This window comes from Stenella coeruleoalba (assembly GCF_951394435.1).
Source record: "Stenella coeruleoalba genome assembly, chromosome: 9".
Taxonomy (NCBI): domain Eukaryota; kingdom Metazoa; phylum Chordata; class Mammalia; order Artiodactyla; family Delphinidae; genus Stenella; species Stenella coeruleoalba.
The window spans coordinates 61,276,428-61,291,717 of record NC_137155.1 but is presented as its reverse complement, the minus strand read 5'-3'; the positions used below and the strand labels follow the sequence as shown (position 1 = coordinate 61,291,717).

The window sequence follows — 15,290 nt, the reverse complement described above, 5'->3', positions numbered from 1 at the left end:
AGAGGTGAAAAGAGTTGGGGATTAGAGCTAAAGGAATATTCCTGTTAATTTTTTCCATCTTTTTTTTTTTAATTTCAAACTTACAGAAAATTTAGAATTCAAAAATCTTGTAACTTTCATCTATATTCACAAACTGCTAATTTTTTTGCCATATGTGCTTTGTGTTGCACGTGTATACAAATACTTTCTAAACCATTTGACAATAAGTTGAAGATATTATCATTTACTTTTAAGTAAATTGGTATTTATTTTTAAATGACTGCTTTTTAAAAATTAATTAATTTACTTTTGGCTGTGCTGGGTCTTCGTTGCTGTGCGCGGGCTTTCTCTAGCTGTGGTGAGCAGAGGCTACTCTTCCTTGCCGTGCACGGGCTTCAGTAGTTGTGGTGGCTTAGTTGCTCTGCAGCATGTGGGATCTTCCCAGGCCAGGAATCGAACCTGTGTCCCCTGCATTGGCAGGTGGATTCTTAACCACTGTGCCACCAGGGAAGTCCCTAAATGATTGCTTAAAAAAAAAAATTTTTTTTTGACGTGGACAATTTTTAAAGTCTTTATTGAATTTGTTACAATATTGCTTCTGTTTTATGTTTTGGTTTTTTGGCCATGAGGCATGTGGGATCTTAGCTCGGACCAGGAATGGAGCCAACCCGCAGTCCCTGAGAAATCTTAACCACTGGACTGCCAGGGAAGTCCCTAAATGACTGCTTTTAGAATAATTTTAAAAAAAGCAAATGATAACCACAAGCAGTTCCTAACTTCTGAAGGAAGTATTTCCATCCTATCCTTTTGGAGGCAAAGGGACATGGAGAGATCTATTTCCTTTTCGGAAGATTTAGTTATCAAATTACCAAAGGCCAGAGTCTAATATCTGATGCTATGTTATGTTCAATATATGATCCTGATTCTATTAAAGGAAGATCTGTTTTGAGTGACTCTAGTTTGAACTTAAAATGCAATCAACTCATAAAATTGTTATAAATATAAGTGTAGATACTACATATGTTTGAAGAATTCCGTTGGGTAAAATAAGGCGGCTTTAGACTGACTTGCATCCAGAATACTTGTAACATTGATTCTTCAGCAAAATGTATTCAGAATTTCAAACAGCTAAATTTTGGGACACAACCTTTTCATAAATTGTACACTGCCTATATTGTGTTGGCAACTTTCTAGAATTCTTCTGCTAGTTTATTTGCTACAAACAAATCCTTGCATTTGGAGACTGCTAAACTTGCTAATCAAATTTACAATAGTCCACACAAACTCCTTTTTGCGTCTACACACATACAGCAATTTCTATGGCTATATGGTGTTGTTTCATTATTTAATCAATCCTTTATTGTTGAACATTTTAAGTTTTTTTAAATTATTATAAGCTATTCGGTACAGTTAAATGTGATGTAATAAAAAAAAAATAGATTTTTATTCGGTCTTTGTCCCTGGTCCTGACCCAAAGCTCCTAAAACCCTTGGAATTTCCTAAGAGATAGGAGCAGCCTTTGTTATTCATAATAAGATGCTTTCAACCATACCTAGGTTCATGCTAATGAGGGGACTCTCGGTGGGCAAGGGCTAAATGGCTCCAGGATGGGGCCTGGTCACCAGAACCATCAAGCCTTGATTAGAAGCTAGGAACTTTCAGCACCACCCCTAAACCTCTGGGGAGGGGAGAGGGGCTAGAGATTGCGTTCAATCACCAATGGCTAATGATTTAATACGTTATGCTTATGTAATAAAACCTCCATAAAATCCCCAGATGATGAGGTTCAGAGAGCTTCCCAGTTGGTAAAGACACTGAGGTGCTGGGAGGATGCTGTGCCCAGGGACGGCATGGAAGTTGCATATCCCTTCCCACATACTTTTTGTCCTATGAATCTCTTCCATTTGGCTATTCCAGAGTAGTAGCCTTTAATAAACCAGTAAAGGTAAGCAGTGTTTTCCTGAGTTTTACGAGTTGTTCTAGGAAATTTTAGAACCTGAGGGGTAGACACGTAGCGTAGAATAGAACTGAATTGTAGGATATCCGGTCAGTGTGTGGGGAAAAACAAAAGAACAATGAATCTGTTACCTCCCAATTAATGGGATTTATAAACCTTAAGTTGTACATTCTTCATATTTTGAATACAGACTCAACACTCTCTATGCCCCTTTTCAATATGTCCAAAATAATCCAGACAGACACACAATTCACGGCACATAGGTTTAAGAGGAATTCTCTTGGAGGTTACCTGAGAGTCTTACATAATACTCAGTTGAATCAAAACACAATTTAAACAATAATGCCAATAAAACTAAGCAGTACCACAGAAAGTAAAGGTAGGTATAGTAGGCTGCCTCACTGTCCAACTCTAAGGGAAACCACCAACACTGCAGTTTACAAGAAGGGCTCTCTCTCCCTGCGGCTGTGCTGTGCAGGGTCTGCATACTGTACAGGATAGCCCTCAGTATATATGAAAAATCACTGACAAAACCCAAAGTAAACCTTCAGAGATAAGCAACATTTAGAATGATGATCATCCAGTAAGGTTACTATTTTCACAGCCCCAAATCTAAGTTAAATTTGGGGAGCAAAGATGGTATCTGGGAGGGCATTAGCACAGATAATATATAACAGATACATCAAATGTTCCCCTATGATTAACTCACACAAATTTTAAGTAGCTCTCTCTCTCTTTTTTTTTTTTTCGCGGTACGCGGGCCTCTCACTGTTGTGGCCTCTCCCGTTGCGGAGCACAGGCTCCGGACGCGCAGGCTCAGCGCCACGGCTCATGGGCCCAGTCGCTCCGCGGCATGTGGGATCTTCCAGGACCGGGGCACGAACCCGTGTCTCCTACATCGGCAGGCGGACTCTCAACCACTGTGCCACCAGGGAAGCCCTAAGTAGCTCTCTTTTTATGTCAACCAACACTCATATGGTAAAATCTATTTTGATCTCAATTAGTAGTAATAATTTACATAACTACAAAAGAAGATAAGAGGAGGGAAAAAGAAGACAATGGCTGATTGCTAAGAAGGGAAAGCGGAATAAAGATGCTCTAATCACAAGGAATAAAAGGCAATTTTTCTTAATGCTAAATGAACTATGTAAGAAATGGTGACATATATATATATATATATTTTTTAATTTTTGGCTGCTTTGGGTCTTCGTTGCTGTGCATTGGCTTCCTCTAGTTGTGGAGAGCAGGGGCTGCTCTTTGTTGTGGTGTGCAGGCTTCTCAGTGTGGTGGCTTCTCTTGCTGCAGAGCACGGGCTCTCGGTGCGTGGACTTCAGTAGTTGTGGCTCTTGGGCTTAGTTGCTCTGCGGCATGTGGGATCTTCCCGGACTAGGGCTTGAACCCGTGTCCCCTGCATTGGCAGGTGGACTCCCAACCACTGCGCCACTAGGTAAGTCCTGTGACGTATGTTTATCCTCCAGGAATGGTAAAAATTACAACCCCTTTCCACAGTTCACAAGTCAAACTGGGGTGCTCTAATCAGATTCCATCTACTTTGTCTACAGAAGCAAAAGACTGAAAACACAACAATGAAAAACTACAAAAACAAAACAATTAACATAGTGTCCTGGTGTGGACTTTGGGTACTTCAAAAATATCCTCTGCTCACTAACAATCCACTCCACTGTCAAGAGAACCATAAAAGCCACAATGCTGAACAGCACACAAATTAAACACATCCTTGGACCTCACAGATATGGCTACAACAGGGCTTACTAAGGGAAGGAGAGGGCTTCCTGAAATTCTGAAGCAACTGCTCCACCTCTCCGCTCCCTTCCTAAGTACCTCAGGGATTTTACCTCCTTTATCAGAAGCACAGGGTACTTGTTTTCTTAACAGTCAAAACATTTTAGGCACCAAGGCTCTGTCATGATGTTTTTCAATTTAAATGAAACTTTGGACGTAGAAGACACATCTTCTCTGAGCTATATTTTCCCTCACAAATTTCTTGACGATTCAATACTAGAAAAGAAATGGCACTCTTCCTCATTAGTCTCTTACAAAGTTGGCAGAGCTGAAATTACAAAGGGATATTAGGAATACTGTATATAAAGTTCCTCTAATACAGGAGAGCTAGGAAGAGGATTTATAAAAAACATAGGGTGGAATGATGAAGACTGGTCTTCTGGATGAGATGATATAAACAGAACATTATTTATCCCTAGGCTATTGAGAATATATACAAAGATGATTATCAAAGCTACAAAAATTATTTTCTTGCAGGAAAAAAAAATTAGAGACTTCCTAACAAATGATTTAAATCAATTTGTTTTAGGGACTTCCCTGGTGGTCCAGTGGGTTCCCAATACAGGGGGCCCAGGTTCGATCCCTGGTCGGGGAACTAGATCCCACACGCATGCCGCAACTAAGACCCAGCACACCCAAAAAGAATCAATTTGTTTTAATGAACTATACCCTAGCAATCTTTTACACATCTATCTATCTATCTATCTATCTATTTATTTATTGCGGTACTCGGGCCTCTCACTGTTGTGGCCTCTTCTGAAGCACAGGCTCCGGATGCGCAGGCTCAGCGGCCATGGCTCATGGGCCCAGCCGCTCCGCAGCATGTGGGATATTCCCGAACCGGGGCACGAACCCGTGTCCCCTGCATCGGCAGACGGACTCTCAACCACTGCACCACCAGGTAAGCCCCATCAATTTATTTTTAATGTATTTATTTTTGGCTGCGTTGGGTCTTCATTGCTGCACGCAGGCTTTCTCTAGTTGTGGTGAGCGGGGGCTACTCTTCGTTGTGATGCACGGTCTTCTCATTGTGGTGGCTTCTCTTGCTGTGGAGCACGGGCTCTAGGCGAGTGGGCTTCAGTAGTTGTGGCTCACAGGCTTAGTCGCTCTGCAGCATGTGGGATCTCCCCGGACCAGGGCTCGAACCCGTGTCCCCTGCGTTGGCAGATGGATTCTTAACCACTGCGCCACCAGGGAAATCCCACACATCAATTTATTTTTAATATTTCAATATTGAACTTTTACATGGCAAAAAAGATTCCAATTTCTGGGCATGCACCACACCCACAAAATAGAATCTAACAAATTACTAATATCACCTGTGAAAGCCATGGGGGCAGGAACAGGTTTCATTAACAACCCTGCAGTGATTTCCTCATATATTAATATATAGCTAGCATACCCTGTGACGAGTTGGATGAAGAAAACACAAGTGCAGAGGGCCATATTTCAAATCTAACTGGACACCCAAACATAGTTTATTCTGAAGTCAGACTTCTGACAATTTAATTACCTAGAACACTGCCAACTAGGAACAAGTAAGAAAAGCATCTATCAGCCTAACCCGCTGTCATGCAGCCCTGGATAATACACTAAGGAGAAGTCTTTAGGTCTTCTTTCAAAACCCATGACTGAGTCATTTTATTTCATACACATTTAGTAGATGTGCCCTCCCAGTCCACTGAAGAAAAGAAGCAACATATGAGAAAGCAGGGAGGGGAAGCTGAAAACTACAACATTATGTTTCTGGTCAACACTGAGAAGTAACTGCTCACTGCTCCGTCATCTCCCTCTCTCTGTCTGGCTATCAAAAGCCCAGCTGAGTCAGAGGCATGTGCAAATCACTCTATGTTAAAATAAACCGATAATGCCATAGTACAACGAGTGACATTTGTTATGAAGGCAGAATCATCCAGACTAACTTAAACTGTGTTCAGTATATGCTGCTACAAAATCTATTTAAACAAGATCCCCAGTTAAAAAAAAAAAGAACGAAAAGAAAAGATGACTTAGTCTCCACACTTAGAAAAATGGTGCAAAGTCACAAGGATGTTCTTTGCTGCACTATTCAAAATAGCAAAAAATTGGAATGCCACCTAAGTGTCTAAAAAGGAGACCAGTTAAATAAAGATTTCTACAAAATACTATTTAGCTACTTTAAAAATGCTATAATTCAATACTTATCAAAATGGAAGGTATTAATGGTAAAATATTACATAAAAAAGGCAGGTCCTAAAATTTGTTTATAGTATGATACATTTTTGGAAAAAGTTATATATATTCATAAAAAATATTCCTCCAGGAATATTCAAGGCAGGTTTCTCTAGGATAAGGATTTTAAGCGCTAGTTTTCTTTTTTTTTTTCCTCTCTATATTTTCTGACTTTCTACCACAGTGAGTACATATTACTTCTGAAAAGAAATGTCATTTTTTGGGACTTCCCTGGTGGTGCAGTGGTTAAGAATCCACCTGCCAATGCAGGGGACACAGGTTTGAGCCCTGCTCCAGGAAGATCCCACATGCCGCGGAGCAACTAAGCCAGCAAGCCACAACTACTGAGCCCGCTTGCCACAACTACTGAAGCCCGCGCACCTAGAGCCTGTGCTCCACAACAAGTGAAGCCACCACATGAGAAGCCCGTGCACCGCAATGAAGAGTAGCCCTGCTAGCCGCAACTAGAGAAAGCCCGTGCACAGCAATGAAGAACCAACGCAGCCAAAAATAAATTTATGGTTTTGAAGTCATTTTATAAAACAGCTGAAATATGATTTTAAAAATTGTCAGAAATATCAATTTAAATAACATCTTCTAAAAATACCCTAGGGAGAAACTGAGTTTTTAACCTGGTGGCATCTTTTTCTTTTGGCCGCACTGCATGGTATGCAGGATCTTAGTTCACCATCGTGCCCCTTGCAGTGGAAGGGGGAGTCCTAACCACTGGACTGCCAGGGAATTCCCTCTGATGGCACTGTAACCAAAGAATATAATAGGACCAGTCTTTCTCAAAATTATTAGGTAAGTAGGTCTTCATCTTTCTCTTGTAGTGCCCATCCATGATAGACCAGGGCCCTTCTGCAGTCTCCCCTTGTCTAGCAAAATCCGTGCTCAGCAAAGGATCTGCACCACAATGATAACAAGGAGAAGGCTACCCATGATATGTATTTTACTGGGGATCAAAGACTTAAGGCAAAGAAAGAAATTTATGCCTGCTGTATAAAAAAATAAAATTAAAAGAAAAGAAATTTATGTACTGTTAGGCACTTTCTAGCTACCTGGGGAGAATTATGAGGACAAAAGAAGCTTCCTGAAATTTCTAAATTTCCATTACACAGGTTGACCTCCCACCCTGTTTAGCTGTGATGCCAAGGCCTAAAGGAAAACTATTCCACCGCTATTAAGTGTTAATGTTGCAGCCCTGCAAAGTCAGAGATTTTCATCATTTCAGCATAGAAGAAGCATGGCTAAAATCAGCAAAAAACCTCCACCCAAATATAAAAGTGCTATGGAGGGCCAGAAAATGCAATCTTCTTTCACGAGTTTTTCCGCATAGCTAAAAAAAAAAAATCCTTAGATGTTCCCATAACCAGCCCACTCAGACTTTTATTCTTCCCTAACCTCTAATTCTCCAAAAATTTGTTTTTTCTGTTCCAAAGACCTACTTATTCCAACAAGAATCACAAACAATACCTCCCCAATATTTCATTATTGTCACCACAAGATTCCATCAATAGCAGGTGCATAAACTTTGTATCTGTCAGCCAGCCTACTGTCACCAAAACCTGAATGGGTCAGGGCTTGACACTATCACCCTAACATAAACCAACCATCCCCTCAAATTTCCTCAACCCATTCCTGAATTTACCGTGCTACATCCTGCTACTCATGGAGATTTCCCCATCATCAGCCCACTCAGACCAAAAGGAAAATATACTGTTCTCTTCATTGCTTCTAGTTGCTTTATTCATTGTTGTAACTACTCATGTAAACATGAGTTCTAGTGCTTTAATAATTCTACTTTTGAAAGAACTACAGTCTGGTAAAACCAGTTTATCCAAGAATTAAAACTGCTAGTTATGTTTACAAAACCATGAATTCTATCAGAATAGTGGTCAAAATTCAAGTAATAATTCCAACCTTTTATGATATCACTTTGGAAAATAACTATTCCCTATTAATTTGAGTGTTTTAAAAAGTTCCACTCTACGAAAGAACCAAAAAGTTTGATATACATTGATTATACTATTTTGCCAAACATTCTGCAAATCTAACAAACACAGTTTATATATTTACGTCCACAAAGCAAATAAGGAACAAGCAAAACTCTGGGACACACAATCTGTAACAAGCAAACTACTATATAGAAGATGTCCATAAATTACCTCATGTCAATGAGTCTAATTGCAGGTGAATAAGAAGGAAGAAGAATTCTTTGCTAAGTGCTAAATTTTTAAAAATTTCAGGGAAAGAGTTGGAATGGATAAATATTTCAAAACCGTTTGAATTGTCATGGTAGTACTTTAGCTACCATGACACTATCACCCTAACATAAACCAACCGTCCTTAAAATGTTCTAAATGTTAAGTAGATCAATAAACTAGAATAATGACCACTAGAAATTAACATGGTATCTATAGAAGAATTCATTCTCATGAATTACCCAAATAAAAATGAAAAAATAATCAAATGATAAACAGATGTTCATTTTAATTTAAATGAAGGCATTTTGCATTTAAAATACATCTGGGGCTTCCCTGGTGGCGCAGTGGTTGAGAGTTCGCCGGCCGATGCAGGGGACGCGGGTTCGTGCCCGGGTCCGGGAAGATCCCACATGCCGCGGAGCGGCTGGGCCCGTGAGCCATGGCCGCTGAGCCTGCGCGTCCGGAGCCTGTGCTCCGCAACGGGAGAGGCCACAACGGTGAGAGGCCTGCGTACCGCAAAAATAAATAAAAATAAATAAATAAATAAAATAAAATAAAATACATCTGAAGGCCTCAAAGGTAGAAAAAAAATAGGAAACAAAGTGAAGGAATCAACATCTACATGCCTAGTTTGAGGATTTTCAACATAGATGGCTTTCATCTTGCCCATGTAAACCGACCTCTTTATCACAGCACTGTAGAGCACCTTTATAACAGAAGAGTCTACAAAGATTTAGTACATTCCCCTAAATAATCATGTTCAACCCAGCACACTGCTGAAAGGAGTTACTTTTTTTTTTAAAGAAATATATTGGTTTTTAAAAAAAATAAATTAATTAATTTATCTTTTTATTTTTGGCTGCGTTGGGTCTTCGTTGCTGCGTGTGGGCTTTCTCTAGTTGTGGCGAGCGAGGGTTACTCTTCGTTGCGGTGTGCGGGCCTCTCATTGCGGTGGCTTCTCTTGTTGTGGAGCACGGGCTCTAGGAGCACGGGGTTCAGTAGTTGTGGCATGTGGGCTCTAGGGCACAGGCTCAGTAAATGTGGCACACAGGCTTAGTTGCTCTGTGGCATGAGGGATCTTCCTCGACCAGGGCTCAAACCCGTGTCCCCTGCACTGGCAGGCGGATTCTTACCACTGCGCCAGCAGGAAAATCCCAGGAATTACTTTTGTAAGTAAAGGTTTTACTTCGGCTCACTTGAATCTAAATATTACAAAGTACAACCAAGTATGGGAATCTTCTCTATGAATAATCTCAGTGTGTGGAATGAACTGGTGATCAACATGACCTGCTGCATTTTGAGTACTTGGAAGAGCAGTCTAACAAAGCACCCTCAAACCACCTAAAACAATCTGAAGTCAGTTACAATTCAATGAGCCATATACTTTTAATCCTTTACACCTGGAAGTAAAATCTTAATGGTGGAGAAGGGAGCTGATTAATCCATCCTGAGGGAAACCTTACATAATTAGAAAGTCTGAAACACCTGATACACTACTGATTAACAAAGAATGGCAGTCTCTAGAACAGTCCTTCTGCCTAAGACTTGATGCATGTACTTTACAGAACATCAAATATATTTGGATTTTGAAGGGTTAAGAAAGCAGAGTTGGACACATGCACCACAATGTCCACTGCACTATGTACAATAGCCAGGACATGGAAGCAACCTAAATGTCTATCAACAGAGGAATGGATAAAGAAGATGTGGCACATATATACAATGGAATATTACTCAGCCATAAAAAAGAACGAAATATTCCCACTTGCCGCAACATGGATGGACCTAGAAATTGTCATACTGAGTGAAGTAAGTCAAAGACAAATACCTTATGATATCACTTATATGTGGAATCTAAAAAAATGGTACAAATGAACTTATTTACAAAACAGAAATAGTCACAGATGTAGAAAACAAACTTAGTTACCGGGGGGAAAGCGTGCGGCAGTGAGTGGGGGGTGGTGGTGGATAGACTGGGAGACTGGGATTGACATATACACAATACTATATTAAAAAAAGAGGACCTACTGTATAGCACGGGGAACTGTATTCAATACTCTGTAATGGCCTATATGGGAAAAGAATCTAAAAAAGAGTGGATATATGTAAATGTATAACTGATTCACTCTGTTGTACACCTGAAACTAACACAACACTGTAAATCAACTATACTCCAATAAAAATTAAAAAAAAAAGAGTTGTAGGTCATCCAAAATCATTTGCAGAAGTTAAGAACATCCTTTAAGAACTAATACGACATATACTGGAATTTTTAGTACACTTTGATATTTTAGAAAAACTAAGACAAAAAAGGGAGAAAGTAGGGCAACCAAAAATGAGAAATGTAGATGAACAAACTATTTACCCATCTTTTCCTGTACTAGTATACATCAACTGAACATCCTATTCCAGCTGGATGAACTTCCATGAATTTATATAAATTATGTCTCCAGCAAAAGTTTGTTTTTCACTGCATTGACGTGTCAATTTTATCGATCAACTCAGTGTGAGAGCCTTTCATTCATTTGCTCTGTTGGCTGAGTGGAGTGGCTATGTTAGCAGACCCCTGACACAACCTGACTACCACCACAGAGGGTTTCAAAGTTTTTTCAGATTATCAACTCACCAACCTTAACTCTCTTTAGAGTCGAGAAATCAGTGTCATCTCTCCAGCTAACCTCCATTAGAGGAACAGAAACCAGATTACTAGTAAGCCAAAATGTTTCTCTGAGAAATAGTAATAGTTCTACTAAAATTATAAGTGTTTGAGTCTTGCAAAAGCTACAGAATACACACTAGTTCTATCTAAAAATCACCTACATTTTGACTTTGACAAATTCTAACAAATTCTTGTTTGATTTGCAAAACCAGGTTCTTAGCTCTTCATTTTCTGCTATGAGATGTAATTATAATTTTAAATATTTATGTATGTATGTATGTACGTATGTATTTATTTAGGCTGGGAATGGTCTGAGTTGCAGCACGCTGGATCTTCGTTGCGGCATGCACGTGGGATCTTGCTCTCCGACCAGGGATCGAACCTGGGCCCCCTGCATTGCGAGCGCGAAGTGAGGTAAGTATAATTTTCAAAAGCTGCTTTCAGCCAGCAATAAGAAAATAACCCTGCGACTTTCCTGGTGGTCCAGTGGTTAAGACTCCACGCTCCCAATACAGGGGGCCCGGGTTCAATCCCTGGTCAGGGAACTAGATCCCACACACAGCAACGAAGATCCCGTGCACCACAACTAAGGCCAGGCACAGCCAAATCATCTTTCATTGAATTGTGGCAGAACCCTTTGCATTCTCTTCAATTCTATCAACAACCCAGGTGAGCAGACACTCAACAAGTGTATGTATTCAAAAATAATTGCCTTAGTCTCCCTGAAGCACCTTGTGGATTACAAAAATATATATATAAGGCATGTATTTTTTCCACTCTACTAAAAGCCTACAACCTAAAGTGCTACTAAAAGAGATGCAGTTATGAAGACTAGGGACATCTGGGCTTTAATGTTAGTGCTGACAAAGAGGCTCTCCTTAACCAAACTTTAGTCAGGCTCCTCTGAACTCTCTTCTCAATTAGGCCCTGACTTCTGGGCTTCTGGGTTCACCTCCGCATTGTCCAATTTTAGCAAGAATCCTGTTAGACCGGTTTAGCTAGAAACCCCTGTTACCCCTGAGGTACTAATTTTCTTTCCATCCACTGGCCCCCACTCTGCTTCCTGGCTATAAATTCTCACTTTTCCTTTTTATTTTCGGAGTCCAGCTCTATACTGAGGTCTCTTTTTCAATGTTGCAATTGCTTTTCTGAATAAAATCTGCTTTTACCACTAGCTGTGTAAGTATGTTTCAGGCACTTAACCTTTCTGGGTTTCAGTTTACTCATCTGTAAATTTAAGGGAGGTAGAGTAGATGACCTCTAAGGATCCCTGCCAGGTCTAAAATTCTCATGACGAAATCTGGTAGAGGAAAATGAGGTACAGGAAAAATTAAGCAATTTGGACTTGCTGGAGGTCACAGAGCCGTGAAGCCAGGACATCATCCACGTCTTCTGACTCCCACCCAGCACAATGTCCATTTTACAAAACCAGTCACCGGGAATTCCCTGGTGGTCCAGTGCTTAGGACTTTCACTGTCAGGGCCTGGGTTCAAACCCTGGTTGGGGAACTAAGATCCTGCAAGCCATGCAGCACGGTCAAAAAAAAAAAAAAAAAAAAATCAATTTCAATGCTGAAACCAAAAGGCAGACAAATCCAGAGAAAGGGCATACCCAGGGTGCTATTTCACCCCCGAGTTCTGCTTCATCTTACAATCTGTTGTTCAGTACTCTTTAATCCCTAAGCAGCATTACATTTTTTTCCCATAAGATAAATCATTTTTCCTTTCTGGAAACATAAATTATACTACTTTTACCAATAAAACACGTAGAACACATAATAATTAACCTTGACTTTAGATGACAGCAACGATTAAAAGATTTTATTCTATTTCCTACCAATATTTCCTTCTGTTTTGTCATTAAAAGTTCCATTCAGTTTGGTTGTGAAGTGGGCCCCAGTTCTTACTTTACTGTAAAAGACTCCTAAATGCCACGGGGCTCAGTTGAAGGCAATTCTGACTCCAGCGTGACTTCAGTAAGATCGTTTTACTTCCTCCAAGTTTCAGTTACTTCGCCCATATCCAAGGTAAGTTATAAAAGACAACATCAAAGATGTGAAGTTTTAAAGTATTAAAAATCTAATGATGATGAACACTGTGTTTACATGCCATGGTACAATTATCTCAAATATCTATTTTCATACCTCTAAATATAGGGAAACAGTTTTTTAAATTTTTTAAAATTAATTTTTATTGGAGTATAATTGCTTTACAATGTTGTGTTAGTTTCTGCTGTGAGGGCCACATTTTAAAAACTTATATTCTACTGCTGCTGCTTTGAATTTTTTAAAATACCATACTGAATAATGCCACTTCCTCCTTGGTATCTTTCTATGCCATTTTTACCTGAGGGACAAGGAATATGATATATTTTAAAGTTAAACCGGGAACTAGATCCCACACACGGCAACGAAAACACATACAAACATAACTATTTTTTCACGCCATCAGTTTTCTGTTATCATCCTCTAACGAACTTAAATTTTGCCAATAAAGGTCTTCTAAAATGTTACATTTTCTGTGAAATGCAAGAAACAAAATGCTACATTACCTAGTGGGTAGCAATCAGTATTTTTAATACTTTAAGAATTTCAATTTACCGTTCACTAGCACATTATGACATCACTGCCTTCCAGCGTTTGCTCTCATTAAATAATCCTGTTTCTATCTTTGTTCCCTTGCCTTCCATACATAGACGGCAAATGTTCTATTGTTCCCGTTCACCATTTCAGTGAAGAAGCTTAAAAATGACTTTACATTTGCACGTTTCTTTGCTCGGTAAATACAGTTCCTCTCACTGCAGTTGAGCTGGAGAGGTCGATCTCTCACCAAAAAGCAAGATCTGGACAAAACTAAACAGCAAAACCAAGGCCGAATGGGAAGGGTGGGGGGTGGAGTCAGTACACCAGCCTAACAGGGGTTCTAGGGCTTCCACAGATAAACAAAGGAAGTTGATTTCCCCACGGCGCCGCGTGTGCTTCACTCGTGTGGAGTCCCAGAGCTCATTACCTCGAAAACGCAGCCCAAGTGCTGAATTTTTCTAAAGGATCCCATTATAGGTGGACACCCAGAAAGTCAGCGGAGGCAGAGCTGGATGGGGAAGAGAGTGGGCCGACCTTCGATTCCTTCCTCCCACCCCACCAAAGAACCTAAATACCTACCAGCCCCAGCATACCGACACATAGCTCCTCAGCTGCTCAAGATACAATGTTCAGGGGCAGGAGAAAAACGGGAGCGTGGGGGGTGGGCTTCAGGTGGGGTGAGTGCGAGGAGCTGGAGAGAGGAATCAAGTTCAGAGGCGAAGCCGAGGGCACCAGAGGGAGGTCTAAGCAGAGCGGAACAGCTTGGGTGCCGGCGGCGCGCGAACGCCCGAACGGCCGGGGGCGGGCACAGGCCCCTTCCTCACCTGGCAGCCCTTCTTGTGATGAAAGCCGACCACCGCGATGTGCAGTACGGGCCCACGGGGGGCGCTATCGCCGCCGCGCCCGTTTTTCTCCATGGGCGACCGCCGCAGGCCCGCAAGACGATGACTGCAACCGCCGAGAGCGGCAAGCCGAGCAACCCCGTGACCCCCAGGAGGAGGCGAGCAGTGGATTTCAGGTGTCAGCGAGGGCGTCGCATGAGAGCCTCGCAGGGAGCGAGGAGGAGGCCGAGGCTCCTGCAGCTCTGCACCGCCCCCCCCGGGCCGCAGCCGAGCTTCCCTCATCCGCTTCCGCTGCTTCCGGGCTGTCACCTGATGCGGCGGCAGCCGCCGGTAAGGCGGGACTGGGCAGGATTGGGAGGCACCTGATGAGGCGGGGCCTGGCGGGGCCTGGAAAGGGGGAGGGGCGCCGGGATGGGGCGGGGCCTGGTGGGGTCCCCTGGCACACCTGTCCCCCGCTCACACCCTCTAGGTGCGAACTTATCCCGCTTCCTCCTCCTCTGTCCTCGTTTCTTCCCCCTTAAAATCTCCGCCCCTTCCCATCTCGTCCCTCAGCTTTCCTTTTTTTTACTTCACTTTCGGAGTATCCAGTTCTTTCACTTCCTTTCCTTCGCCTCTCTGGCCTACAGTCTCTCTGTTCTTTACTCTTAAATTTTGATAACACGGAGACATATTGGTGCGGCTGTATATCTGTGTATTCAACCTTTAAATTACCTGCTTACCCAGAGTTTCTCTTTTGCTTCGTTCTATGTTTTTTTTCCTTATTTAAATATTATGTGTAGGAGTTTGGAAGTGTTTTAAGCTGATGCAGAATATCCTTGAAAGTAAATTTACAGGGAGACCTGTAAAATGATCCTTCTAGTCCTGCTATTTTATTTATTTATTTATTATTTTAGTCCTATTTAAAAAAAAAATTCATTCTATCTTTCTGGTTTTAGTACTCTGGTCAGCACAGAGTACTAAAATACATGGGGTCTGTTGTCACCAGTATTTTTTATTTCCTTACTGTTTGTACTAATTCAATTAAAAAAAATTGAATCTCATTTTACGTCAA

The 15,290-nt window shown here is 41.3% G+C and overlaps 1 protein-coding gene across 7 annotated transcripts in view; it reads right to left on the bottom strand.

Annotated features, from left to right (window-relative positions):
* The window catches only part of AVL9 (AVL9 cell migration associated), a 68,883-nt gene extending 54,163 nt beyond the window's left edge, over positions 1-14,720 (bottom strand). For 5 of the 7 annotated variants that reach the window (XR_013829890.1, XR_013829891.1, XM_079932249.1 and 2 more), the window contains exon 1: positions 14,222-14,719. Coding sequence is in view for 4 of the 7 variants with exons in the window: in XM_079932249.1 (XP_079788375.1) it covers positions 14,222-14,521 (300 nt within the window). In the remaining 3 variants the exon portion in view is untranslated. Of the gene's footprint in view, positions 1-14,221 lie in introns of all 7 variants that reach the window. The other 2 variants (XR_013829889.1, XM_079932251.1) reach the window with 1 other exon arrangement.
* Positions 14,721-15,290: the final 570 nt, after the last annotated feature.